At 52.6% G+C, this 27,791-nt stretch overlaps 1 protein-coding gene across 3 annotated transcripts; it reads left to right on the top strand.

The window, feature by feature from the left end:
• On the top strand, positions 1-27,791 carry MFSD4A (major facilitator superfamily domain containing 4A). 3 transcript variants are annotated; one of them, XM_081120833.1, is made up of 10 exons: positions 33-321; positions 9,858-10,056; positions 10,667-10,924; positions 13,917-14,085; positions 14,511-14,626; positions 15,619-15,792; positions 19,031-19,178; positions 22,826-22,896; positions 24,068-24,188; positions 25,526-27,791. In XM_081120833.1, exons 1-10 carry the CDS (start codon positions 92-94, stop codon positions 25,579-25,581), a joined length of 1,542 nt encoding a protein of 513 aa, XP_080976959.1. In that variant the 5' UTR covers positions 33-91; the 3' UTR covers positions 25,582-27,791. The 3 variants fall into 3 exon arrangements, with proteins under 3 accessions (XP_080976961.1, XP_080976959.1, XP_080976960.1); XM_081120834.1 differs by having other exon boundaries at positions 41-321; positions 24,166-24,188; positions 25,526-26,734; XM_081120835.1 differs by lacking the exons at positions 22,826-22,896; positions 24,068-24,188; positions 25,526-27,791 and adding an exon at positions 19,451-19,840 and having other exon boundaries at positions 1-321.

The raw sequence follows: 27,791 nt of genomic DNA, 5'->3' as shown, positions 1-27,791 counted from the left end.
GGCCTCTAGGGCCAGCGGCCCTCCGTGGGCGGGCGGCACTCGGGCACCGCGCGCTCCAGGCACAGCCGCCAGCGCGCTGCCGGCCGGGGCCATGGGCTGCGACGCCCGCTTGTCGGGGCTGCTCCGCCGCAACCTGCAGCCCACGCTCACCTACTGGAGCGTCTTCTTCAGCTTCGGCCTGTGCATCGCCTTCCTGGGGCCCACGCTGCTGGACCTGCGCTGCCAGACGCACAGCTCGCTGGCTCAGATCTCCTGGGTCTTCTTCTCGCAGCAGCTCTGCCTCCTGCTGGGCAGCGTGCTCGGGGGCATCTTTAAGAGGACGTGAGTGCGGGGCCCTCGCCGCCCACCCTTCCCTCCCTTGCCCTGCCCTGCCCACTGCCTTCATCGCTGTCCCCATGGAGCTGGGGCTGCGACCACCCCGCCCAGCTCTCCCCGGAAAACTCTCCCCCGAGACGGGAGGTGATTTTTGGATTGTTTATTGGCCTCCACTCACCCCTATGAGAGGTAAACCCAGCTCTCACCCCGCTTCCCCAACCCACGCGGCGTGGGGGGGGGGGGGGGCTCCTGCACAGCAGGTCTGAGGTCTGTTCTTAGCCTCTGCTGCTGGGGGTGGAACTGGAAGTGAGGTGGAAGGAGAATGGGAGTGTCACCTCAGGGCCCTGCGAGGTTCCAGAGTGGGCTGAGGCTTGACAGCACCCTGGGGCGGGCTCCACTCACACCATTAGTTCCAGATCAGCTGGTACAGGCTGTCCTTGCCCCCAGGGGGCCACAGGCTGGCGGGTCCTGTGTGGTTCTGCTCCTGAGGGGCCAGGGTTCCTGCACCAGACCCTGGAGGCAGAGCCCTTTCGCCTGTGGAGACACAGGACCTCCCCACTAGGGCCTTGTAGGGAAAGTGCGGACAGGTGTCTTACTTATAGCTTGGTAAGGTGACCCTCTGTCCCTGTGCCAGGGTCCCCCTCCACTCCCTCACCTCACCTTACTCCACCCTGGCCTCTGCCCAGCGCTGGGCTCTGAAGTGCCTGGCATGGTCCCAGAGACTCCTCTTTGGATTTCATTGCAGAGCTTCATTCTGCTGCTCAAATTGGACAGGGCCTCCTCCAAGAAGCCCTTTGGAAAGGGAGCAGGATCACTCTCCTAGTGCAGCTGGGAAAACAGACCCCAAACTGGGGATAGATGACTTGCCAGCCAGGAGCTGCTGGGAGATTTTCTAGTCCCAGCTCTGGGCTGGGCAGCTTCCTGGATTGCATGGGCTCAAGCAGGCCGGCAGCCTGGGAACAAAGCCACAGTTGGGCTCTCCCAGAGAAACCTCTAGGGGCCATTCTGGGCCACCGGCTATCCCCTTTGGCTCATTCCTAGAGGTATCCATGAGGGTAGGTTTTCCTATCCACCTTGCTTCCAGAGCTGATGGAAGAGGGGCACAGGTGTCATACAGATGGGCCCCATTTTAAGCCACTCAAATGACAAAATATTATCAATTAGGGAGCGATCATCCCACTACCAAGTCCTCTTGTAAACCGAAGAATTCTCCTCTTAACAAGCACGACTCCTTGTGTATACTACTCATGTTTCTGTGTGTTTTTTACAGGATTGGGTGTATATGAGATTCAGAAAATCTTTAAAAGCTTACTATCCATTCTGATTTTGCTTAGAGGTGTATTTTTAATTTTATTTTTAAATTACATTTGACATACCATATTATATTAGTTTGAGGTGTACAACATAGTGATTAGGCATTTACATACCTTGTCGAGTGATCATCCCGATAAGTCTAGTATCCATCTGGCACCATACATAGTTATTGCAACAGTCTTGACTATATTCCCTGTGCTGTATTTTGCAGCCTGTGACTATTTTTGTAACTGACAATTTGTACTTCTTAATCCTTTCACCTTTTTCACCCAGTCTCCCCAGCCTCCCTCCCATCTGGCAATCATCAGTTTGTTCTCTGTATCTATGAGTTTGTTTTGTTGGCTTGTTTTTTTTAGGTTCCACATATAAGTGAAATCACATAATATTTGTCTTTCTCTGTCTGACTTGTTTCACTTAGCATCGTATCCTCTAGGTCCATCCATGTTGTCACAAATGGCAAGATTTCATTCTTTTTTATGACTGAGTAACATTCCATTGTGTATATGTAGCACAACTTTTTATCCACTTGTCTATTGATGGGCACTTGGGTTGCTGCAATCAATGTAGGGTTGCATATATCTTTTCAAATTAGCGTTTTAAATTTCTTCCAGGGGTGGAATTGCTGGGTCATATGGCAGTTCTATTTCTAATTTTCTGAGGAACCTCCAAGCTGTTTTCCGTAGTGGCTGCACCAATTTACAATCCCACCAGCAGTGCATGAGGCTTCCTTTTTCCCTGCATCGTCACCAATACTTGTTTGTTGATTTGTTGATGGTAGCCCTTCTGACAGGCACGAAGCGATCTGCTTAGAGGTTTAATTATAAATCTATCAAGGTGGTTTTGTTTTTGTTCTTGTTTTCTAAGTATTTTGATTTATAAAAGCTCCCTTACCTGGACCTTTTTCGGAACACTTGCAGCGCACAGGACAGGAAGGGGAATGAGTACAATTCTAAATGGCAGGTTGGTGTGCCAGGCTCTGTGAAAAGGGCAGAGACACACATCCACCTGGGCCATCTCTTCCTCACTTGTTTGCACCTCCCTGAGGGCTCCTTACTGGACAGCGGGCTCTGAACCGTGAAAAGGGAAACCTACTCACAGAAAAGAAAAGTGATGATGGTAACAATACTAACTTTACTGAGCATTTACCCAGTGCCAGACACTGTTCTTAGTACCTCACTTGTATCAACTCATTTAATCTTTACAACCACCCTGAAGAATATACTATTATTATTATTATTTGCAGAAGGAAGCTGAGGCACAGAGAGATTAAGAGACTTGCCCCAGGGCCTTAGGATTTGAACCCAGGCATTTGTGTCTAGGACCAGATACTTTGAAATGCCTCTTGCTCTAGGAGTAGGTCAGTTTCAACTCTGCAGGGTACAAGTTATACCCTTTACTCCAGGCACAGGCATGGGCTGTCTCTCCCTGAGCTGACACTCCTGGGAAGGAAACTGTGGGCCTCTGGGGCTTCCTGCTGGGATCAGAGGCATGGGGGTAGGGCAGAGTGGGGGAGTAGGTCCTGTCAGTGTTTCAGGTTTAAATTCTGAACCTTAGTCCTTCCATCTCCAAGACAAAATGTTGCAGAGAACCCTTTCCTTTGGTTAAGAGCAAAGCAGATTTCAGTGGAAATGAGGGGATATCACAGGGGTGGTCTGTATGTAATGGGAGTCACCACCTAGCTAGGGCTGATTAGCTCATCATGATTCCCCATTCCACCCCCCAAACAGACAGAAACTCCACCTTCCCTGAAACCAGCCTCTAAAGCTTGATTCCTTGGGGCCTCTCCACCTCTCAGTTAAAATGCTAATACCCTGCAAGTGCTTTTCAGCTTAAGTGATTACTGGCTTCTGCACCGGGCTAGTGTTTGTCAGTGGGGGATTGGCTGAAGATTGGCAAGGGCCAGCTGTTGGGGGGCAGGGGTGGTGAGTGCAGAGCCTTGGAGAGAGGAGACTCCGGGCAGCTCTTCTTTCTCTAGGATTCCTGCTTAGTTCTGCTTACTGCTTGCCCCAGACTGAGGGCCAAGGCTGAATAGTTCTTGGTGCCTCCATAAGGACATGCACTGGAGGGACTGGGTGGGGAAAGCCTTGGATGTTAGAATGGGTGCCAGGAAGGACAGGAGCCCTGTGCTCAGGGCAGGATCAGGGTGGGCGCTGCTCTCTCGCTCTCTCTTCCCCTCCCTCCCCCTCTCCCTCTTTCTTCTTCCCTTTCTCTCCCTCACTCACTCTCCCCCACCCCCTCTCCTAGCATAGAGAGATGTTGAAGGAGGCCACCATATGCCAGCCAACAGGGAGAAGGGTGCAATTAGGGCCAAAAGAATCAGGACGAGACCTTCCTTAGGAAAGCAGGAAACAGTTCAAATAAAACACAGCCACCTGGCTGGCAGGGTGTATAGGTATGTGCTTTGTCAGACAGGAAAGAGGAGGAGGGTATTTAGGCAAAAGTTGGGCGTTTCTTTCCTGGTTTCTTGGGGACTTGTCTAACCACCCTGGGCAGTTTGGGAGACCCCTTTATCTCAAAGGCATCAGGGTGAATAGGTGGCTTTCAGAGCTTCCCCAGTCCTCTCCCAGCCTCCCCTTGGCCTCTCCCCTGCATATACCTCATAACTGAAGGCTTATTGGGTTCTTCTCCTCTTTGCCCTGTTCACTGTCTCCTCTACCTTTCTATTTTTCTCAAATTCCTGCAAGTCCTGCCCTGCCCTGCCCAAGACCCAGCTTCAGCTCCCTCCTGCCCCTTGCATGAAACCCAGTCTTCTGTGCATGTTTCCCCAGCCACTCTCAGACCTGCTGCCCCAAATGCTGGCCCCTGTGGGAACACAATACAAAAGCCAGTTCCTTCCTCTGGTCTGGGCCCTTGGTTGGTCTCCCATCTAGAAAGTCAGTGTGTCTTTGGCCAGCAGCTTGTTCACCTTTCAGTAGGCAACAAGCCGGGGCCGAAGGCCTACCAGGGGTCTGCCCCAGGCATGCTTCTTGCTTTAAAAATCCATCCCATCGTGGAGTTACCATGGCCCAGCAGTTCCACTCCTAGGTGTGTGCCTCAAACAATTGAAAACGTATGTCCACAAAAAACCTGTACGTGCATATTCAGAGCAGCACTATTCATAATGGCCACCAAGCGGAAACAAACCAAATGTCCACCAACGAAATGTGGCGCATCTATACAGTGGACTCTCGTTTAGCCATAAACAGGAATGAAGCACTGACATGTGCTACTACATGGAGGGACCTTGACAACATACAAAATGTGACATACTCTATGATTTCATTTATATGAAAGTCCAGAATAGGGAAATCTGTAGATACAGAAAGTAGATTCGTCATTGCCTGGGGCCAGGGCTGGGGTATGGAGAGGACTGGGGAGTGACTGCCAATGGGCACCGTTTCCCTTCTGGGGTGAAGGGAATGCTCTAAACTTAGATTGTGGTCATGGGTTTCCAACTCTGAACATACTAAGAACCATTGAATTGTACACTTTGAATAGCTGAATTTTATGGTATGTAAATTATATATCAATTCTTTAAATTAAGAAAATATCAAGACTTATCCCACCCCCCTTAATTCACTCATTCAACAAGTATCTCTTGAGGCAGGCGCTGTTTTGGGGGTGAACACGACAGACAAGCTTCCTGCTCTCCTGGAGCTTACATTCTGGAAGGCAGTCCTAGAGAAACGCAGGAAATAAGGCAGGGTAAGGAGAGGAGCAGCATCAGGGGAGAGTAACAGAGGTGGTCAGGGAAGGCCTCTGTGAGGAGGTGACGTTTGAGCTGATACCTGAATGACAGGAGAGAGCCATGCATGCAAAGAACTGGGGGCGAGGTGTTGTAGGCCTGCAGAATTACAAGTTCAGCCAATGTGTAGGAAGCACTCGTGGGAGCCCAGCACCCCACTGGGCCACTCACATCATCAGGCACATGGTACAGCCCACATCTGAGTCCGCAGGCAGTCCTGCTTTAGGTTGGGATATCCCCAGGACAGGCTTGGCTATTCCTCCCTCTGGGTACCCCCATCCATAACACAGAGCCCCGAACAAGCTGGGGTGCTGGTGCTGAACTGACCCGGCTAGACGGGAGCCTCTTCTCCCCTGGCCCCTCCCCCATTGCCCTGGCTTGAGCTGCCCTAGCTCCCAGGGGGTGCCTGTCTCCTGGTTTCTTGTCCCAGGTCCCCACTCCTCCCGTGGGAGCTGCCTGCCCTTTAGAGGTAGATGGGTGCTGAGGTTGCCTCTAACTCCCCCTCAGTTCTGCACTCTGCCCCTCTCCTGGTCTTTCAAAGCAGGAGATCATCCAAGATAGACGGGGATCCCAGAGGCAAAAATGTGAGGAGAATGGCAGTGCACCTCCTGGGGTCACTCATTCAAACCTGGGGTCACTCAGCCTGTGGTGACAAGGGGCTGGGCCTCAGCAGCAATTTCCCCCGCCCCTGGAGAGTGGAAGGCAGGGTAGGCCACTGACACCTTACCACTTGAGCCCTCCCGTTTCGAAACCCAAGCAGCCCCTTGACTTATGCGCCAGAGCAGTTACCCATAGCAAAGCCAGTTCAAGGTGATGGATCACGTGTGCCCTCTGGGTAAGGCAGAGCACCTGGCTGACAAGGTCAGCAGTGTGCTCAAGGTCACACGGCAGGCTGGCAGGGTTGGCACCTCCAGGAGAGCCACCACCAGGCAGAGGGGGAGGACCTGGCTCCTTGCCCTCCTTCCCTGTTTTCTTTCACCTTCCACGTGGAACTGGTAATGAGTAACTTGGACACTTGTCAAGCTTCCTAAGGAAGGGTTCCCCGGACTGTCAGGCTGTTCCTGGGAGTGGGGCTCTTCCTATAGTTGGCCTGACTTAACCTCTGAACCCAGGACCAGGGGAGGGCAGATCAATGGCACTACACTGGCCTTTGCCTGGATTGCAAGTCAAGAAACTGGATCCCGGCTCAGCATTACTCTGCCCTCCTTCCCTGTCTGGGCCCGGTTCCTGATCTGTAACATGAGGGGTAGGACTCTTAGGTCCTTGTTGTCACTCTAGCTGTTCCTGGACCAGCCTCCCAAGTCACTCCAGAGGGTGCAGCAATAACAGTGGCAGGGCTGGCAGGGTGTGTGTGTGCGTGATTAGGATCCCAGAGCTGGCACCAGCGTCTGCGCCCCTCCTGTAGAGCATGCTTCTCTGGGCCTGGCAGTGCTCTCTGGGGGAGCCAGCAAGGAGGGGTGAGCATGGGGCAGGGGACTGCAAGTGGCCAGAGGAAGATCCTGGTGAGTGAGCAAAGGAGGACGGGCTGGAACATCGCACTGACTGCACAGCAGCTTCGGGAGGCAGAGCGTGCTGTCCCCATTTGATAGTGGAGGAAACTGAGGCCCAGTGAGCGCCACCCCTTCTCTGGGAAATAGCAAAGGTGGGCCAGATCAATCTTCTAACGACAAATCCCACTGTGTCCACGCTGCCAAAGCTGCTTTGACATTATTATTTCATAATTTGCAATTATCCATATTCCTGGAAGGAGCCATTGACCAAACCATTAAGTGGCCAAGCCAATTAGTATATTCCAGTCTGGCTCTAGGGTGTATCTGAGACTCCTTTTTCCACGGCCACTACACACCATTCTAAAGAAGTTTGTTCAGGCTGATTTTTGGAATGCCCAAGAAGGGCCCTGCTGAAGCTACTGGGGAGGACAGGCAGCCCCGGATCCAAACCCAAGGTTTCCTGAGGTGCAGCTGTCCCCATTTGCTGGGACCAGTTCTCCAGCTCCCTCATGCCCAGGAACCCCAGGCTCAATATGGGCTCAGCCTTCCTCAGCCCCAGCTGGTGGGTGGCAAGATCACACCACTGCCCAGTGGGTGGCAGGAGATGCAGGTCTCTCCCCAGCCTCTCCTTCCTGCCCGTTTTCTATGCCTCCCTCCTACCTGTCACTGGGCCTAGGAACAAGAAAGCCCCTTGTGGGCATTGAGTGTCCTTCTCAAGAGTGACACGGTGAGAGGGTACTGATGGGAGAGAGGAGAGGCCTGGCCAGGGCAGCCCACTGGCCACCAGCCCTTCCCCAACCCCTTTCCCATTTCCTGAGCCTCAGGCTGTTCTACTCAGCACCTTCCTAGTATCTCTCTGTCTCTATCTCTCTGTCTCTGATTCTCTGTCTCCCCCACCTAATCCCACATTAGCCTCCTAATGGTCGCCCATTGCTTTCCCAGGCCATCCTGGGTGCAGTGATAAGGCTCACCTTCCTCAAGCACTAGTCCATTTCACTAGCAACATCCAGAACCTTCTCAGGGCCAGGCATGGGGTCCCACAATGAATGGGCTGGAGCAAATGCCTTGGGGGCCTGTGATGAAGCCAGCAGTTATACTATAAAGCATTCGGAGCTCCCATAACACCAGTAGAGGGACCACTGGGGGCTCATGTTCTAGCAACCATAGCTGTTCGCCGTTGCTTCCTGAGACCAGCCTCTGCAGCCTGGCTGGGTCTGTGGCCCAGCACCAGCTTTTTACACGCACATACACACATTCCTCCATGGAAAAGCAGCATGGCATAGAAGACCTGGGTTTAAGTCCAGGCTCTGTCAGCTACTTTCTCGGCCCTTCTCAGCCTCGGTTTACTTGTGGGTCAGCATTTTCGAAGTCTGCCTCACAGCATTGTCATGTGCACAGATGTCTCAGACATTGTAAACAATTGTCATGTAACCCCCGACCCCGCCCCGCCCAGCTCCTTCCCATCCCAGGCCCTGTTCCCACAGGACCTGCTACAGGACTGGTCACTGACCATTTCATTCATTTTTTTTAGGGCAGTAGCGTAATGTCAGTTCTTCAGGAGTGTTTGCACTGGGGCATCTGTGCTTTCCCACAAAGCAGTGAGTGAATGGTAGAAATGTCACCCCTGTCGGCTGGCTCAATGTAGGGAACATTTGAAGGAGAGAGGGGACCCTCCTGGTGTCCCTGAAGCTAGGCCAGCCAGGAGGGTGCCTGGCCTATCTGTGTAGGGAAAGGAAGGGGAGAGAGAGCTATTACGAAAGGCCTGCCGTTTTTAGTGCCCCGTAGAGGTGTGGGCATCACCTGTGTGCTGGCCTCACAGAGGAAGGTGAGACACAGCCACCAGGTTGCAGGAAGCAGGAGCTCAGTGAGCAGGGCCGGCTGGCGTGGGGCTGGCAGGGACGGGGCAAGGGCGTTAGGCCATTTTCCTCACAGTGGCCAGGGTGAGCGAGCCCTCCCGCTCCGCTCACACGCTCAGAGCTGGGAACAGGGGTCATGATCAGCAATCTTGCTGGCAGATCAGCCTGGGAACAAGAAAAGAGAAAATATAACAGACACTGCTATCAGCAGAGCCCTCTGATAAAGGATTTAATCAGAGATGGGCAAGATGAGGACCTGAGGGCCCAGGGAGGACAGCGTGCAGGGTTTTCGGGGGCATTTCTCTTTTCTTCAGGGTGCTGGAGATCCAGGCACGTCTTCTTGCCACATGCTCCGCGCCCTCCAAAGTTCAGCAGCTGCAGAGGCTAACTGGGGCTCCCCAGCTTTTCATAATTTGAGAAGGTTTCTCCACAGCTTCTTCTGTAGAACCTTCTTACTGCCCATGCACCCCCATTAGCCTTTCAGGCTGGTCCCAGAAAATACAGGCTTCCTTCCTTCCTCTGAGCCTTAGGTGCACCATTCGTCCCCTCGGGGGGGACAGGCCCTCTGCCTGCCTGCAGTGGGCTCCTCCAGCAGATGCCTCTCAGGGGGGATGGCCGCAGAGCCCCCAACCATACATTTGCCAGGCACAGAGCCCAACACCTCTGCCCATAGAGGGGTCACCAGGTCAGCCCGATACCTCGCTGTGGGTTTTGCTCGGGCAGCTCAGGCCTGGCACCTGCAGGGGCCTGGCTGTTTTCACCCTCAGTGCAGAGGACACCGCAGCTCAGCTCAGGGACTTGGGGTCCGGTTCAACTTCCCATCGCACCTCCAGTTTCATGCCTGTGACCCAGTTCCCTTGAAATACTCAAAGCAGAGTCCCCTCTAATTGTTTATAGGTAAACAATATAAATTCCCTTATAAGTAAAACAATAGCAGTTACACTCTGTGAAGGCCCATCGTTTCCCCATCACATACTCTCTGGAGTCCTCACAGAGGACCGTGAGGGGGATTGTTCTTTGACACTTGAACATCTTGCTGGCCACTCATGGCCAATAGGTGACAGAGCTTCGTCCTCAGCTTCTTTCCCACCTGAGGGCGGGGGGACTGTTCCCCATGGGCTCTGGATCTCCCCCACTGACCTCCCCCTCTGACCGCAGCCTGGCCCAGTCACTATGGGTCCTCTTCGTGTCTTCTCTGACCATCTCCCTGGTGTTTGCTGTCATCCCCTTCTGCCATGACGTGAAGGTGCTGGCCTCTGTCATGGCACTGGCTGGCCTGGCCATGGGCTGCATCGACACCGTGGCCAACATGCAGCTGGTGAGGATCTACCAGAAGGACTCAGCCATCTTCCTTCAGGTGAGCCACAGCAGGCATGGAGCTGGCTGGTGGGGCAGGACCTGTCCATCTGTCCGGCTCTCACGCCCCCTCTCCCCAGCCTCAGTGTCTTTTCCCCTAGGCCAGGGTGGTGATGCAGGGAGAGCGCCAGGGCCTCGGTACAGTGTGACCAGCTAGGCCAGCATCTCTGGTTGGCAATGACCCTGCCTGCAGGCTGGTCACAGGAACCTAAGTGCTAAGCAGAGAGTTCTTTGTCAGCTGGGAAGTGGTATGACAGTGGCCTTGCTGTTTTCCTCCTGTCTCCTTCCCTCTCTCTGTATTTCTTCTTCCTTCCTGGTCCTCCCAGTTACCCAGGACTCTAGTCCGGCCCTTCCCTTTATTAAGTCCCTGCCCTGTGGTGGATGCTAACATGGGGGTTAAGATTTGGGAAAGGAGGGAGGTGATTGGCCACTGTCATCAGTTATCCCAGGACAAGCAGGTGGCTGAGGAGCTCGCTCTTCCCCTCTCCTGCCTCCCACTCCCTGTTCCCACTTGGGCCAGGCAGGGGCTCCCCAGATAGGGTGCAAGACAGGGGATGGGGTCCGAAGCCTGAGCCATCACTCCCCCTACCCTACCTCTCCTCTGTCCCCAGGTTCTCCATTTCTTTGTGGGCTTTGGGGCTCTGCTGAGCCCCCTCATCGCCGACCCCTTCCTGTCGGATAACTGCTTGCCTGCCAGTAGCACAGCCAACATCACTTCGGGCAGTCACCTCTTCCACGCCTCCAGGCTCCTGGGGCAGCACCGGGCTGAGGCCCAGCCTTGGTCCAACCACACGCTCCCCAGGCTATCCCCGCCAGACAGAGCAAGAACCCGCGTGTCCTACGCCTTCTGGATCATGGCCCTGATCAATGTGAGTGCCACTGGAGCAGGGCTGGGTGAGGGCTAGTAGACAGTCACACGTACCAGTCCATCCCAGCTCCCAGTGAAGATTCTTCTGATTCTGAGAAATGGGCTGGGGCCAAGTGTGCTCTCAGGAAGGCAAGAGGATGGGATTGTTGACCCCCCAGGATTTATCTAAGCACAAAGGGGGTTGTAAAAGATTACCTCCGAGGTCCTTCAGTGTGACATCCTGTGATTGCAATTCTCCAGGGAGATGAAGCAGTGAACAGGTTTGGCACAGTGAAATCAGGGTCAACTTTCAAATCGCCTGAGCCACTGTGGGAAACCCGCCCTTTTCCTCCAAGGTCAGAGGAAGCTAACCCTGAGCCAGAGCGCTGCAGGCCAGGCCAGGCTCTTCTCCCAGTGTTTGATGGTTGGTGGGATTCTCCTGTGTCCTGTGGGTGCCCCGAGATAGACAAGATAACCTCCTAGGGACCCTGCCTGCCCAGGCTGCCTTGGAGGGAGCACAGAGAGAGACCGCCTCGCTGTGACTGGGTCAAACACTGAAGCCCCTCTGCGCCCCCGGCTCACATTCTCCCCATCAGCACTGACTCTGGACTCTGGCTGGAAACCTCTGATCTGCAACCCCGGGTGGGTGTTCCCATGTTAGCCTGGGCTGGGGCCAGAAGGAGAGGTGGGGAGACTCCCCACCCCCACCCCTGTCCCTACTCAGGAAGGACTGTCAGGAACACCAGGAGCAGCCCTGGCCTCCTGACTTGGGCCCAGCATGGGCTGGGAGTGGGGAGAGTCTTGGGTGACCATTGGCCTGGTGACTGGGATAGAGCCACCATGTGGCTTGTCACTCTGACTTAGAGCTTCTCCTGCACTGAACAGACTTGTTGCCCCTCGAGAGTCGGGCTGGCTGGGTTCAGGCAAGACCAGCAGCTGCCCAGCTGCTGCTGAGACTCAAAGTGATACTGTGCATGTGGCACTGAGAAGCGATCTTGAGACCACTCAGTCCGTCCCTCTGAGCAGCGGGGTGTCATACCATCGGGCTCAAAGCCCTGATGGGGGCTAGCCAGAGGCCGGGCCAGGCGGGAGCTCCCGGCTTCCAGCGCAGACCTCCTACCTGCAGTCACTGCTCATTGCCTCTCTTCTTTGTAACTTCCTGGTCCCTGCCACAGAATCACCCCCTTCTGGCTCTGCTCCTTCCATTTTCTGCCCTGCCCATCATTGTTTGGGAACAATGAGGCTTTGGACCATTATATCCAGCGGTAACCTGCAAAGGGAAGGAGCAGTGTCAGGACAATGTCAGGCTGGGACTCTGGGGCCAGGAAGCTGGGAGGCCCAGCATAAGCCAAGGTCTTTCTCCTGCCCCATAAGGTGCAGACTGGAGGCACTTTGTTTGCTGCAGGATTTCCGTACTTTTTCCATTGGTTTGTGTCTGAGGATAAACAGGCCACCACAGAAGAGAAGACAGCATGTGGGTGCTAGGGCTCACACACACACACACACACACACACACACACACGCTCGCACACACGCACGCACACACCTCCCACCTGGCGCTCCGACTTTGTAGGTGGAGCCTGCCTGCCCTGAATGGGCTCCTAAAGACGGCGTGCGTTCCTGCGGCAAGGCCAGGCCAGGTGTGAGGTCTCCCCACCGCCCTCCTGGGACAGCCGCACCTGAGCGACCCCCTCACAGCTGTTTCCCCTGGCCTTGCCTCGGCATGCTGCCACCCGTGGGTTTCCTGTTTCCCCATCAGGCTGGAGGGAGCGCTTCATCCCCCCCTCAGACCCGGGACTCCTGAGGGCAGGATCTGGGCCTCCTTCCATTCATGTCCCATGTGTGGCTCTAACTCTGCCCGGCAGAGTCTGACTTGGACTTATTTTTGAGTGCGGAGGGAGGCTCCCAAGACGTCAGCACAAGGTGGATGTTCAGGTGACTTGGAATGTGCTGGACTGAGCCAGCCTGGCTCCAGGCGAGGGGAGGCTCCCTCAGAGCAGCTCCAGGCAGGCTTCCACCTCCACCCTCCTTGAGCCCAGAGGAGTCCATCGGCCTCAGGGAAACTTCCACAGCTCCCAAGCTTCCTGTTTCCTGAGCAGGAGGAATGATGGAGCTGCAGCAGCAAGGGAGAGGCTAGGCTGGATGAAGATCTTCCTGGCAGCCAGGGTGGTTAGACACATGCAGGGCACCCGAGGGAGGTGGCAGAGGCTTCTCCAGACAACCTCAGAAGCAGGAGACACTTCTCATTGCTCTGGGGAGTTCATAAAACCTAAGCGGCTTACCCTAAATAGCAGTGAACTTCACTCTGGGCATGTGAGTGTGTTGCTTGTAACATGCATTTTTTAATCAAAAGGAGTCCACGCCTCTGTTTTCCTGTTTAGACACCCAAGCTGAGGACAGCCTCTACCCTCCTAGGGTATAACGTCACCCAGACAACCCCTGAGGTAGAGATGGCACTAAACAGATCAGGATGCCCAGGTGCCAGTCCTGCTCTGCCCCAAGTCAACCGTGTGACCAGCACTAATGCTCACTGGGTCTCTAGCTTACCACTCAGGTCTCTTCCAGTTGTAACAGGTTCTGACTAAGCGATAACTTTGAGCCTCATTTGTCCCATCTGGAAAATGGGGATAATTCCCCCAGCACGTTTTATAGAGCTGTGATGAACGAAAGCAAAACTTTCTTGGAAAGGAGTTTATGTCTGGCACCTCTCCTGTGCCAGCAGAAACCCAGTGCGGGTCTAAGCTTTGCAGGTGGCAAGTACCTGTCTTTTCAGGGAAACAGGCATGGTTAAGGTTGGGCAGCATTTACACTGAGCGTGCACTGGGTCAAGGCTACATTAGCTGGGGCCACCTCTTAGGTAGGCACCCTTGGAAAAGAGCTGTCTTCTCCCAGGACTGTGCAAACATGTGCCCCACGATGTGTGCCCCATGTTTTAGCATGTGCAGTGGGCCAAGCATGGGAAGGGGGGAGCCTGGCGGGAACAGGGCTCTCTTGACCCTCTGCCCACCCCCCAGCTCCCGGTGCCCATGGCTGTGCTGTATCTGCTGTCCAAAGAGCGGCTGCTGACCTGCTGCCCTCAGAGGAGGCCACTGCTCCTGTCTGCAGATGAGCTTGCCCTGGAGACACAGCCTCCTGAGAAGGAAGACGCTTCCTCGCTGCCCCCAAAGATTCAGTCACACCCAGGTGGGGGCTCTAATGAACTTTCATGCTCACAGCCAGCCACCTAGGTTTCTCTGATAACCCCTCCTCCAGAGTGTGACTGTAGGTCACAGGTGATAATGGTTGGGAAAAAATTGGCACCAATGGTCTCGTGAGGCAGGAGATGGAGCAACCTGGCCAAGGGAATGAGGAAGGCAGACTTCTGGCTCCAACCTTTTTTCTGCCTAACCTTGCTGTGTGACCTTGGACAAGTTATTTGCCCTCTCTGAGCCTTGCTGCCACAGGACTGTGAGATGGACAGGGGCTGTTCCTAACAGATGGTTGGTTGAAGCTAGAGAAGGCAGGAGGCAGTAGGTGGTCCACCATTCTGCCAACCACTTCCCCTGGGCACGCAGAGGGAGGGGGACAGAGGCTAAGACTCACCCCTGGTCTTCTTGTGTCTCATCCAGCGCACGAGGACCTGTTCAGCTGCTGCCAGAGGACCAACTTCAAAGGAGTCCCTTATTCCTTTTTTGCCATCCACATCACAGCTGCGCTGGTCCTGTTCATGGCCGATGGGATGATGGTAAGCCTGCCCTCAGGGTGCACCTTCTTGGGGGACCCTCCACCCCCAGACTCAAATCTGGAGATGGCAAGAGAAAGAGAGGCATCAAGGTTCCCTAGAAACCTCACCTGTATTTCAGTCAACCCAAAACTTTAAATAAAGTTCTGGGGGTAACTGTTTCCAGCATTGCTCGCAGCCCCTTGGTCTTCTGTCCTGGCCAATTGTTTATTTTTGTTAACTCTGTAGATAGGGGCGTATAGGTTTCTTACTAAGTGCAGGCTACCCAAAATTTTTTTAAAAGGGGCAGGGCCCTGTACTGCCAAGTAGAGGTCATGCCGAATAAACTCTAGGGCACTTCGCTTCCTGGAATACATTCCACACCTGGGCTCCTTAGGCCATATCGTAAAAACAAGCCACATTCAGTCCACTAGTGACCTCTGTCACACTATCTAATGCCTTTTCCTAGAAATCTTTAAGGATTAGATTAGGACGGTTCTGAGCAGCTGATTAACTGGTTGCCATATGAGGGGCTGCCCAAAGAGAAAGCCCCACACCCCTAGGTAACCTGGTGGAAGGTGCTCGTGACAGTGCTAGTTGACTTCCAACTCTCAGTGTGACCTCGAGAGGTCACTCTCTGCCCTCTCATCTGTAAAATGAGATGCTTGTGCACGCTTTTTTTTTTTTTTTTAGCTGTAGCAAACGTCCTTCAGTAAAAAACATCCTGTGGAATCCTGATAAATAAGACATGTAGCGGAACCCTGCTCTGGTGAAGGGGCCACAGTACTTTCAAGCCTCCCTGAGGCCTCCGCAGGTGCAGTCCGGAAGCTGTGGCACCTCAGGCTCTGACCTCAGCTCCGGCCTATGTTTGCTGTATGGTCTTGGCCCCAAGCCCACTGTTTGTTGAGCCTCTAGGAGGGGGAGCGGTCCTCCTACACCTGCCCAGCAGGGCTGCCTTTCCCAGGATTACGGTCTGGATGCCTACAGGTTTGCTTAGTGGGCCTGTCTCTCCACAGGGGGCATATTCCACCTTTGTGTACAGCTATGCAGTGGAGAAGCCGCTGTCTGTAGGACACAAGGTGGCTGGTTACCTTCCCAGCCTCTTCTGGGGCTTCATCACCCTGGGCCAGCTCATCTCCATTCCCGTCTCCTCCAGAGTGAAGCCAGTCACCATGGTTTTCATCAATATGGTAAGTGGCTTCCTTTCACTTCTTGGAGACTCAGGAGAACCATTCACTCCTGACCCTACCACTGTCCCAGGACTTTTGCTCAGGACTGAACTATGCCAACAGGGTGGGACTGTGGGCACAGAGGGAGGGAGGGGAGGGAAAGGGTGATGCTGCTGAAGAAGGAGTGGAAATCCAGGAGGTGGAGCCTACCCTTGTGACCTTGGAAAAGTCCCTGGAAAAGTCCCTTCTCCCCTCTGGACCCCTGATTTTGTGCTCATAAAAGGAAGGGGTTGTAGGAGGCAATTCCTGCTCTGTGGGGGGCAGATCCCAGCTGACAGCCTGCCAAGGATAAGGGAGGCAGGTTCTGGCCTTGGCCCTCCCGTGTTTACCTTGGTGCCCAGCTGGTCAGAGCCTTGTGGCTGGTGGAGGCCAGGGAACCCCTGGCCTTCAGAACCACCCTCTCTGGGCTGGAGCCTGGGGATTTACATTTTGAAACTCTCCCAAGTGATTCTCAAGTAGCCGGACTGGCAAATAGGCTGCCTTCCAGGAACTGGTCTGCCCAAAAGGCCGGAGATCTGGGCCTGAGTGATGGGTCTTAACTTTCACCCTGATATGTATCTCTCTCACCATCTATGACAATAGGATCCAGATTACAGATTCCTGAAAGGTCATCAACCCAACCTCCCAGAAGGGCTTGAATCACCTCTATGACATCCCTTTATAGAGGAGAGATCCACAGTCTCTTTAAACACCTCCAGGGACTGAGAGCTCACTACCTTTCCACGTAGCTCAATCAATTGTCAGAAAGTCCTTCCTTGGGTTGAGTTTCTAGCAGAGAGAGGGTTAGGAAATAAAGGCAGGGCTACACAGACCAAAGATGATGAGCCCCAAGAAAGGCTTTGGATTTGCCTTGTACTGGTTTATGACCTTCAAGAAAGAAATTTCTGTTCAAGGTAGATGGGAGGTTGGGTAGGTAGAAGCCAAACTCGGAGGCTGAGGCTGAGAGGGAGATGGGAGGTGGAGGCATGAGTATTGCCAATACTCCTGAGCTGAAGGGAGTTTTGTTCAACAGGGCTCAGGGTGGTGTGAGCCTATTTGTAGGCAGAGCCTGAGGGGTGGGGGTCTGTGAAGATACCATTGTAGAGAGGAACTGAGTTCAGAAGGCTCTGGGAGAGGGGAGTGGGGATGAAGGGCAGCGGGGAAGGAAGCAGGCAGTTCAGGAGGAGGGAGCCCCTGTTCCATGGAGCTGGGGTAACATGGGGCCCAGAGGAGAAGAGGTGGAGGACCGTGAGGGGACAGGCCTTGCTGGTGGCCAGCCTCTGTAGGACACGAGGCCAGTTGCTTAGAGAGAGGAGGGTGGGGCAGGCCTCTGGGTTTGAGAGAAGGAAGAGAGTCTGAAGCATCCTAGGCTCCACGATAAAAACTCACCTGAAGTGAAGGTTTTTAAAAAGGAAAACCAGATTCTGGGGTCCAACCCAGACTTCCTGAATCAAAGAGGCCAGTCATGCGGGAGACAGTGAGAAGCCACTGTCAGTCCAGGCATGACAGGCGGCGGCTGGACCAGGGTGGTCAGGGGGGACTTGGGGAGTACAAAGGTTCTAAACGGTTTTCTGAGGTAGAGTTCACAGGACTTGCTGTTGGCCTGAATGTCGGTGAGGAAAGGCAGGGTCAAGGTTTGAGCCCTGGGGGCAGGATGCTGTTAACTGATGTGATGAAGACTAGGTTTAGGGGAGGAAAGGAAAAGTTCCACTTGGAACTTTTGCTAGTCACCAGTGACATGTCAAAGGGACAGTATAATACGCACGTCTGGAGTTCTGGACACAGGTTGCGGCTGGAGGGGTGGGTTTGAGTCCAGGCATAGAGATATTGGAGTCTGTGGAGCGGGACTAATGGGAAATGCAGACAAAGAAGCGTCGCTGCAGAGCCCGGCCGCGCCCACGTCTAGAAATCCAGCCAAAGGAGGAAGCGCAGATGGGTCCGCGGGGCCCTTTTCTATGCCAAAGGAACGCGTTCTCTTTGGAACCGCAGATAGGCCCCTGCCTTCGTGTTTTTACCGCATGAAAGAAGTCTCCGGCGCTGTGAAGAGGCTGTGCAAGTGGCGCATCCCGCTCTGGGCAGCGAGACTCTCTCAGTACGGACCCCCAGCTTCCACCAGGAGGCCGGCATCTCCGAGGTCCTGAGGCCGGCATCTCCGAGGTCCTGAAGCTGGCATCTCCAAGGTCCTGAGGCCGGCATCTCTGAGGTCCTGGCATCTCCAAGGTCCTGAGGCCGGCATCTCCGAGGTCCTGGCATCTCCGAGGTCCTGGCATCTCCAAGGTCCTGAGGCCAGCATCTCCGAGGTCCTGAGGCCGGCGAGGTCCTGAGGCCGGCATCTCCGAGGTCCTGAAGCCGGCATCTCCGAGGTCCTGGCATCTCCGAGGTCCTGGCATCTCCAAGGTCCTGAGGCCGGCATCTCCGAGGTCCTGCTGTGGACCCTGGGTAGTGACGGAGAGCAACGGGGGCGAGCTCACAGGCTTCATTTTTCCAACTGGAGCAAATCCCTGAGGGTCCGCCTGGGAGTGTGAAGTCCTTTCCCTGCTCACACTCATCTGGATGCAGCCAGGGCTGGATTAGCTGTGATTTCTCCCCTACCTTCATCTTATTTTTTCTAGAAACAGATGTACTCAGGAGATTTTTGCCTCAATGCTATGGGTTTTACAGAAGATCCGTGTCTCTGAGACATTAAGAAAAGCTCACACACAAACACTGGGGCTGGTGCTTGTCTAAAGGTTTACCCTTGAAGAGCCCTTCACTGCCATTGACTCCCCACTGATCTTCAGGGAGGCTTGCGAAGCCCTTTGCAGGGTAGGAAGCTGGAATCAGAGGCTGCTACCTCCAGGCCCCAGACCTAAGGGGACTACTCTTGCTTCTCAGCCGGCAAGGCAGAGCTGATGACTTGGATGGAGTTCCCATGCTTACGGATAAGGCCTCAGGGACAGTCAGTGTTCCCTCGCCAAGCACTTCTTGAGCGTGTGTGGTAGGCCCTTTGTTGGAAATGTCTGGGTGGGCTCACCCCCTCCCTCTCATATCTCTGGGCTTGGTTGGCAGCCGCTACAGAAGGTGCAGTCCCCACATATTCCACAGGGTGGCACACTGGCCACAGCACTGTTCCTAAGGCCTAACTCTCCAGGTCAGGAGACTGACTCCTCCAGGTTTTTCCTTTCTCGAAGGCCATCCCGCTTTTCCCAGTTTCTCATCACCTCCATCTCTGCTGTGGCAGGTCGGCGTGGTGATGACCCACCTGGTGCTGCTTGCTTTCTCCTACAACGTCATCTTCCTGTTCGCGGGGACAGCCAGCCTGGGCCTGTTCCTTAGCAGCACCTTCCCCAGCATGCTAGCCTACACCGAGGACATTCTGCAGTACAGAGGTGAGTGTGCAGGGGCCGAAAGCAGGGCGGTCCGGTCCCTCTGGCCGGGTGCCACTCCCTCCCCTACTCCCCATCTTTCTGGGACATTCCAGCTGGAAGATCACTGCCCTCCCCGCCACAGAAACTATATCCTGACCGGTGGGAACAGGTGCATAAGTAGGGTTGTTCCCATCTACGTGGCTTCCCCCCTCCACATTACCCTCTCAGTGTGTGTGATTTCAGGCCGCAGAGGAGCAGTCAGTTTCTCTCGCCCATTCTCTCTTTTCCCATAGCAATCTGTGCCAACCCGCAGCTGGCATTTTGTGTAACGTGCATGGAAATTCCAAGCTGCAAAGCTGCACGGGAGAAACTACAGCCCAGGAAAGGGACTTGATCCCTTATCAGTAATAGTACCTCCTTGCTTTGTTGTTCTCCCGGATGCTGTTGGAAACAGAGCCTTAGAACAGGGACTCGGCTGCTGCTTCCTGGTTGTGACACGGCTCCTTTGGTGTCAGAAACCTCTAATTCTCTTGACTAATGTCCTTCCCTTTCTGTAGCCTCCCAAAGGCATATAGCAAAAATCTTTTGCAAAGTGGCTTCATTAAAAATATTTATGTTTTGGGGAATATTTGAGATCTTGCTCCACGGCATATATCATCAGTTTGGCTCAAATAAACACTTATAAAAATAAAATTTAAAAAATAATTTATGTTTTGAATAGTTAATATTACCCTTAGAAGTAACTAGAGATGCCCTAGAGTGTTGGAAAAGATGAGTGATTTCTTTAGAGGAGAAGAGGGGGAAATCGGTGTATTGGGGGGGGGGGTGGTCAGAGCAATTAGAGCGACACCCACCTCAGTTCTCCATAATGAGAGACAGGAGACCAGGGCCCTTGAAATCTAAGGATAATCCCCAAACCTCAAGCGAGTAAATGAAGTCAAGAAATAATGTTGATATCATATGTCACACACTATATCCCACAGAGTTTTAAGTGATCAACAAATGTTAGAGTTAACACCTTGCTGACCGGTCAGGAGTATACTCATGTTTCCACGTCCAAATGTTGCTGATGGGTCACAGGTTAACTCGTGTCTGCACTTATATTAATTTAAGTAATTTTAATCACTTTGCTGACCCGTCACGACAGAAAAAATAGCCAGTCGCACGGGCGAGCTCTGGCTTGAAATAGCTGGTCAACAAGTTAACAATAATAATAGTAAGTTATCGTGGTTGATTCTGCCTGTAAATGATCACCCCAATCCATGCTCATATCATTTCTCTCCATCCCTGCTTTCGTTCAGGCCTTTATCATCACTTACCAGCTTGGAATATTTAACAGTACCCAGCTTTTCCCAATGTCTGATCACCTCCATGCTGCCTGGGCAGGCCTCGGCCTGTCTCCTGGCCTTCACATTCGCCTCCATCAGAGGTTCTCAGGGATGGTTCCCCATTAGAATCACCTGGAACACTTGTAACAAAACCCAACGCCTGGACTTCACCGCCACAAAGTCTGATGTAATTGGTCCGAAGCTGCGGGTGATCCTAACGTGGAGCCAGGGTGAGGACCACTTACGCAGCCATCCTTGAGCTGCTGCAGAGGCCCTGCCTTAACACAGAGCGGACCTGGCCTTCATGTCTTCCTGTGGAGCTCCGTTCCCTTCTCCGGCCTTCGCCCACCCTGCTTCCCCTCGGAGCCGGCATCTAGCCCGCTACTCCCTGGTGGCACACAATCTGCCCTGTCCCTCCACACTTTGGCACGTGACAAGCCCTCCGCACAGAATGCCCTCTACTCCGCCCCTCCTCCTCTGGCCCTCCTGGAGGCTTCTCTGGTCCCCACTGGAAAGGAACCCCCTCCTCCATACCTGCTTCTCATGCTTGATCCCCTCAAGGCTTTTGTACCTAGTTATCTGCATCTTCTCCTTGACAATACACTCCCTGTGGACACCAGCAAGGCACAAGGGCAAGAGCGAGGGCTTGGAGGTCATCAGCAGACCTGAATATCAGTCCTGCCTTCACACTCTCTGGCCTTATGGCCTTGTGTGATTCAATTTCTTTCCCCTCTCTGAGCCTCAGTTTTCTCATCTGAAAAATGGGGATGCAAATGCTTACCTTTGAGGATTGTTCTGCATGTTAGAGAAAATGTACAGCTCTTGACTTAGCAGCTTAACTGACTCACAGGTGCTCAATATGTATGTTAACTCAAAGGATTCATCTGAGTGCACTAGTGTTTAGCACAGTATTGAGGCACAGAAGGTACCGGGAGGTTTTTGAGTGGATGAGTGGAATAGACGCTGGGTGCCACTGGAATTCAGAGAAGGGAGTGACCAGTGTTAACTCTTGAGGAAGCTTCATGGGAGAGATGGGATATGAGCTGGCCCAGGATTTGGAAAGGCAGAAGGAACAAGGAATGGCATTCCTGGGAAGGGTGGGGCAGGGGCCGTGGCCAGCAAGAGAGCAAAGACGCAAAGAGATAAACATAAGCCTAAGTAAGACTAAAAGAGTAGAAAATGATCTGCGTTATTCGAAAAACACTCAGTATCTACCCCCGCCGGCCACTGTGTTGACGATAGGCAGTGATACGCGCCACTGAACTAAAATCCAAGGCACCGTCCTCTCGGGGGCTTAAAGCCTGGTGGGGAGGCTGCCCAGCAAGCAGACAGTGGGTATGGGGGAGGAAGGCGAGGGCATGGGGCAGCAGAGGGGCAGCAGCTGGCCCGGGTTTAGGGACGGGGCGAGCGGAGAGGGTTGCAGAAGGAAATCTAAGCCGGGACTGGAAAGCTGAGTAGGGGTTTGCAGGACAAAGGCGAGGAGGAGTGAATGCCTGTGTGGGGACCTGGTGGCGAGAGTGAGCGTGCAGGCGGGGAACTGAGGTTTCTCCTGGCTGGGGGGCAGCCTGTGAGCAGGGGGTGAGAGATGAGTCTGGGCTCTCAGCAGGGACAGGGTAGAAAGGGCCCTGGAAACCACATCAAGGCCCTTGGACTTGATCCTGAGGCAGCATTGAAGGATTAAGGCGAGAACTGGCCTGGTTTCGAGGGTTTACTATGCACCAGGACTTTGCTGAGCACTTAACATGCATCGCATCAGTGACCCACACAGCAACCCTGCACAAGACATGTTATGATGCCCATTTTGCAAAAGGAAACCAAGGCCTAGGAAAAGGGGAGAAGTTGCCTAAGGTGACAGAGCTAGCAGGTAACACAGCGGGGCTTGGAACCCAGGCTGACTGAAGTTTAGGCTCCGAAAGTCAGTGCCAGGCTGCCAAACTGATGAGCGTGTGGCTGGTCAGTGCAGCCAGGGCACCCGGGACACCGCTCTGACCAGAGTGGGGGGTGGGCGTAGGGAGATCAGAAAACCTTTCTGGAAAAGTTGGTGGCGGTCAGGCTGGGAAGGGCCCTGAGTGCCAGGCTAAGCGACTTGGAATTTACCGGGAAGACGATCGTGAACAATTGGAGGTCCCAGAAAAAGGAATTTACATAATGATCGTGGGACCTAAGCATTCCCAAAGCCAAGTCAAGAGCCAAAGCCTAAGAAATCTTATGAATCCCAAGGCACCCTCCTAGGCCGCCATGATCCTTTCCAGAGACTTCCCAGAAATAACCCAGATCGTGCCAGCTGACTTCTGTCTCCTGACTTGTTCTTACTAAACCAAACCCTTTTCTTTTGGGTAGGCTGTGCGACCACAGTGCTGGTGACAGGGGCAGGACTTGGCGAGATGTCCCTCCAGATGGTGGTTGGATGGGTATGTGGAAAACTCTGAGGGGAGGGGGGAGCATTTGGGGAGCGCTCCTTCAAGCAGGTGGGAAGGTGGGGCCAGCCACCTTCTGAACCCAAGTGAGCAGAGCCCACTCTGTGTGTTACCTGTTTCCGCTTCTGAGCCGGCCCTGAAAGCTGAGCCTCCAAATGGGGAACCTGGAGCTGGGAAGGGATGCGATGATAGTCCAAAGCAAACACAAGTCATGTCTGGGAGCGGGGCCAGGGGGGCCCCGTGGGAATGTTGTTTAGCTCCTGGGCCTGGGATGGGATTGAGCTGCGGAGCTCTTCGTCCATCCCTTCTCAACCTGCCACACCCTCCCCCCACCTCTCGAGCCTTTGGCCACCCTGCAAAGGGCCCAGCTTTCCTGCCCAACTCAGGCCCTGATCCCAGTTCTTGTCACATGTAGCCACAGTTCATGTGTTCACCAGGGGTAAAAATACATCTACTTTTCACTGAAGACTATAATGTCGATATTGTCATTCCCTCTTTGCAGGTAAATTAAGCAGTTTGCCCTCAGTCATCGCACTTCTAATAACTGTCAGGATGACTCCAAACCCAGGTCTTTCAGCCTCCAAATCCCCCTCCTCACTGCTCTCCTTTCCTCTGCCTTTGCCCTGCTGGGCTGGGAAGAGCTACACACGGTGCCCTTTTCGTGGAGACGTGAGAGCTGGGGTGGGCCTCAGCGTGATCTCGTGGAGGCCACCGAGGGAACTGGTGCTAATCACTGAAGTTGGTGATGGGTCCATGGGAGTTCCCTATGCTACTTTGGCATATATTTTAAATCTTCCATAATAAAAGACTACATATAATCTCCTCTGCAAAGTCCTGGTCAGGACTGTGGGCAGAGAAACTCCTAGTGTGACTGGAGTTTTAAGGGAGATAGGGAGGTTTTTCAGAAGGTTCCAGACATAGAGCTGAAAGGGACTGTGGGGGTCACCGGGTCCCACCCCTGCCACAGAGCAGGATTTCTGTCTCCTCGAGAAACATAACCTTGAAACAAGGCCAACACATCCCTGCTACCCAGGTTTCTGTCTATTGGTGTGATAGTCCTCAGCTTGACTAGAAAACCTGCCAAGGGCCCAAGAAGTCGCTTCCTCCAATACATCTCCGTGGGAGGTTTTGATGGCCGGTATCTCTGTGTTTTCCCCTTTGGCAGATATTCCAGGCTCAGGGCAGCCACAGTTTCCTGGTCTGTGGCGTGATCTTTGCTTGCTTGGCTTTTACCTTCTACATCTTGCTCCTGTTTTTCCACAGGATGCACACTGGACTCTCATCAGGTAAGGAAAAAATCTGTTTCTACACAAGAGGAGGAAAACAGAGCAGGGGAGAATGTGGGAGATGCTGTGGCCCTCAGCACGCCACCAGTGTTGCTCTGTTCCAAGTAAAATGCAAGGAAATGTTTATTTTTCCCCAGCTTCCTCTCCCCTCTTCCTGCTTTGCCATGCAATTGTCTACACCACGCTCTTCGGGCAGGAGCCACCGGGGTAGGCTGACTCATGGTTTGTCTGTTAGGAGAGGGGCATGGATATGAACTTGGCTTCCTGCACCCACTGGGCCTCAGGACCGTGGCCCAAGACTCTCCCCGGCCTGTGCAGGGCACCGAAGGCAGAGCCGGCCTCCTTGGCTGGAACTCAGCCCAGCAGCCCAATTGGCCCTCTCTTTGCAGTTTAGGATTTTGATTCTAGTCCAAATCTTCTTTTCAAAACGAAGTCCTTCAGGCCAAGTGGCAACGAAAAGCTCCTTCAGGACAGAGATACTACCTAAGAATAGTCTCACTCCTGGAGAAGCCAGGCAGGGGGAGTCCCAAAGCTATTTTCATAGCCCTGAGCCCTCCCTCCCCTGCCTTTCCGCCCCGAGCTCTGAGAGTCCCCAAAACTGTTTCAGCTGTGCCCGTAGCCAGTTCCTGAGACAAGGTGCCCAGGCAGAGCCCACGTCCTCTCCACAAACACTGAAGAAACAGGCAGCCAGAGTCCTCTCTCAGCAGGGGGACATATGCACACTTTACACAATCAGTTTAGAAGCCCAGAAGAACCATGGGGCCCCCAATCAGCCCTGACTACAGTCTTGCTTCTGAGGTGACAGGTCTAGTCCAGCGGTCAGCAGAGAGCCTTCATTTAGGCCACACGTTCAAGAAGTACTTGTGCCCTAGCTGGTTTGGCTCTGTGGTTAGAGAGTCAGCCTCCGGACTGAGGGGTCTCGGGTTCAGTTCTGATCAAGGGCATGCACCTCAGTTGCAGGCTCAATCCCTGGACTGGAGGCAACCAATCCACGTGTCTCTCTCACATCAGTGTCTCTCTCTCCCTCCCACTCTCTCTGAAAAGCAATGAAAAAATACCCTCAGGCGAGGATTTAAAAAAAAAAAAGTATTTGCTGAATGTCAAATGAGTAACACTTAATGAATTCCCTAATCAAGGGAGACAAAAAGAAATACGTATTCCCTAAGCCCCAGACACTAGTCTCAACAAACTGCCTCCACCCCCAGTTTGCCAGAACTAATAGGTCTAACTTTTCACTTGGCTCTCGAAGGAGCCATCAAGTGGCAGAGAAACAGGAGGCCTGGTTATGCTCTCAGGATGAGTGATCGCAAGGTGCCGCCTGTTTTTTTCTGTTGTAGTTCCTGCCCAGGACAGACCACTGGGAATGGAAAGCTCCGAGTGCTACCAGAGGTAAAAGCAGGTGCAGGAGGCCGGCGAAGAAATCCGGCCTCTTGAGCACCAGCAGAGATCAAAGCGTGGAAGGAAGCTGGCAATCTCCCGACGCCTTCGGTCAGATCTTCTCCACTAAATACTTGCATAGAAGAAACTAAATTGAGTTCCGGTACCTGGGCCCTCCCTGGGCAAATCATTAGAATTTTACCTGACTGTTCAAATTACTTTCCTCTTCCCTGGGTCAGACTCTTGCTAAGAGCCGTCCAGGATGCCCACCTGGGAAGGACGACGACAGTCATCCCTTCACTGCACTGGCCGCCTCCTGCATGGACCGCACCCCGGGTTTGAAGATCACTCTTAATTGAATTTAAAAACATAGGTTGAAATTATAAAGCTCGATGATCATTGTTATATGTAGATATATTTTAAGTTAATCAGAACAACCCCCAAATTGTTCCATGGCATGCTCACAGGATTTATGTGCTTTTTACTTCTTAATAGTCCAAAGTCCCTCAAATTCCTGCTGCTGATATCAGTAGATCATCCATAATCTAAAACAACGAAAGGAAAAGTTGAATCTTGCTATCTTTGGGATGCTAATTCAGTGGTATGCTGGGCTAGCTCCTACCAGTTTATAAAAGCTGATTGTTAAATTACGTTAAAAACAAAGGTAACAGCTGCTCAAAACTAATCCCTTCCTAATTCTTCTATATCTGTGCTCTTGAAGAGATTTATGACTATTGTATCTGTATGGTAGAAATACTATATAAAGGAGTGGTTCCGTGCAATCTCTTTCTGTGTATTTACACCACAGAAATTGGCAAAAGCTACAAATCATGGCTTTTCCGCCCTGGAGAGCCAGGTGTTAAACCTCTGCCAGCACACCACTGCTAGTAATCAATGCTAATTGGCCCAGAAGTTGCCTGGGAGAATGAGATGGATGTTCTGGTTTTCTTTACCGACACTGACTAGCTATTAAAAGGTGTAGAAACAGCACTAAGAATTTCTCAAAAATATCTAATTGAAACTTTACATCTTCTATAGAGAAAACAACCCTTTACAGGCATACCTCAGGAATATTGCGGGTTCAGTTCCAGACCATCGCATTAAAGCAAGTATCACAATAAAGCGAGTTGTAATCTTTTTGCTGGTGGAGGCTCTTGCTTTCAATTTGTAAAAAAAAAATCAAAAAAAAAAATCTATGAAACGCAATAAAGCAAATCACAATGAAACGAGGTATGCCTGTGTACCATGTCAAGTTCTTTAACAAAAATGGGCCTTCTGAACAATTCAGGCTGTGCAGTATACTGAAAACAGAGCTGGTCAGGGAGTAACTGTGCCTGTCCAGAGCGAGCCCTGTGGTACCACAGAGAGAGAAGGCAAACTAGGCGACTTGGGAAGGGATAGGAGTACTGAGACTTGTGCACGTCGTGAAATGGCTGTTCCAGTGACTGTATATTAGTTCGCCTGCACTTTCTGTGTGTATACAAATGTACATGCATTAAAAAGTGCATCATGATTCTTAGTAACTTGTCCAAGTAATGTGATTCACATGCCCGACATTAAGAGGTTCATCCTGGGACTGTAGGCATTGTCACGTAGCCAGCAGCATGGCGTGATCTGAATCTGGTCCCCAAGACCTGGTTCAGGCACTGGCCTCAGCTTCTCTCTCTGTGGCCCTGGGCAGACAGATCACTGAGGTTGTTCCAGCTTCACTTTTCTTAATCTGTAAAGTGACATTTCTAAAAGAATCTTACCCTACCTCAAAGGAATTCTGAAAAAAATTAGTGAATTTGTGTAAAGCAATTATTATATGCCTGACATAGAAATTGCTTAATAAATATTAGCAATTTTTACTTTTAAAATCTCGTAAGTGGCTTAGAAATTGTTCATATGTTTGTTACGTATTTATTTTAAGTCAAACAGATCCCAATTCTTTGGAAAGCTGGTGGTCGAGGGATATAGTTTTAACTATGCCTGTAAATATTTAAAAGTATTCAATGCCAGCCGAACTTAAATGTGTCACCTAACTGTAGTGAGTAACTGACCTGGGCAAAAAGAAAACAGCTGTATTTTTTCTTGTGGTTTTTCAAGAAAACATCCTTTTTATACAGATTTAGAAAGAAGAATCAATGGCTATATCTAAGGTGATCAAGATTAATTTGTGACTATAGAAAACAAGATTGAAACAAATTTAAGACCGCGTTTTCTAAAATAAAATATTTTAAATTG

The sequence above is a fragment of the Miniopterus schreibersii genome (genome assembly GCF_964146895.1).
Source record: "Miniopterus schreibersii genome assembly, chromosome: 19".
Classification (NCBI taxonomy): domain Eukaryota; kingdom Metazoa; phylum Chordata; class Mammalia; order Chiroptera; family Miniopteridae; genus Miniopterus; species Miniopterus schreibersii.
The sequence above is the reverse complement of the archived record's forward strand: the minus strand, read 5'-3'. Positions and strand labels throughout refer to the sequence as shown.